This window comes from Myotis davidii, unplaced genomic scaffold, assembly GCF_000327345.1.
Source record: "Myotis davidii unplaced genomic scaffold, ASM32734v1 scaffold46, whole genome shotgun sequence".
NCBI classification, from domain to species: Eukaryota; Metazoa; Chordata; class Mammalia; order Chiroptera; family Vespertilionidae; genus Myotis; species Myotis davidii.
This window is the reverse complement of record NW_006383006.1, coordinates 1,205,281-1,205,957: the sequence shown is the minus strand read 5'-3', so window position 1 is coordinate 1,205,957 and position 677 is coordinate 1,205,281. Positions and strand designations below refer to the sequence as shown.

Sequence of the window (677 nt, the reverse complement as noted above, 5' to 3'; positions counted from 1 at the left end):
GTGAGCCTGAAGAGGAAAAAAACAAATTTAAACTGTTTCAAGCACAGGATATTTTTGATATTTCTTTCTAGCAAGAAATTTTAGAAGTCAAAATTTGACAGTTGAAAATATTAGTTATACACCATTCATGTAAAACTTACCGATTTATTTAAAAATTTAGGATTCACATGGATGCTAGATGTATTCACATTGGGGGGTAGAGGTTTAATAGGCCAAGCAGGATCTAATGAATTGACTCTGACATCCAGGGCATAAAGTTTCTTCAATGGGAATATCTCATCCCATGTGGAACGTAATTTAGATAACGTTTTCTAGTATTTTCATCCACCTTTTCAAACACACAAATAAACGTTGCAACTAGATTTGTAGTGAAGGCAATGAGATACTCTCGTCCAACGATTTTCACGCTAGAATCCATAAGGTACATAACAGGAAGCTTCTCTGAGGAAGGAGCCTTGGCGGTTTGGGCCTCGATGAGAGAGAAGATCTCCTTGGCGAAGGGCTGGTTCTCCTCGGCTAGAATGGTCAGCATATTGGTGTGCGGTTTGCTATTGAAGGTCAGGTCTTCCAGGGATGACTGATAATCCCGACAGACCTTCTCCCGGGCCCCCTCGGCCGGCATCGGCTCTGACTTGCGCCGTGGCCCCCCCCGCCCCCCCTCCGAGGTCCCCCGCCCC

The 677-nt window shown here is 44.5% G+C and overlaps 1 protein-coding gene across 1 annotated transcript in view; it reads right to left on the bottom strand.

Moving 5' to 3' along the window:
- LOC102771223 (pre-mRNA cleavage complex 2 protein Pcf11-like) overlaps positions 1-622 on the bottom strand; it is a 9,368-nt gene extending 8,746 nt beyond the window's left edge. Inside the window, 2 exon segments of the mRNA XM_015557512.1 lie at positions 135-307; positions 310-622. Of these exon segments, the coding sequence (XP_015412998.1) occupies positions 135-307; positions 310-622 (486 nt within the window).
- Positions 623-677: the final 55 nt, after the last annotated feature.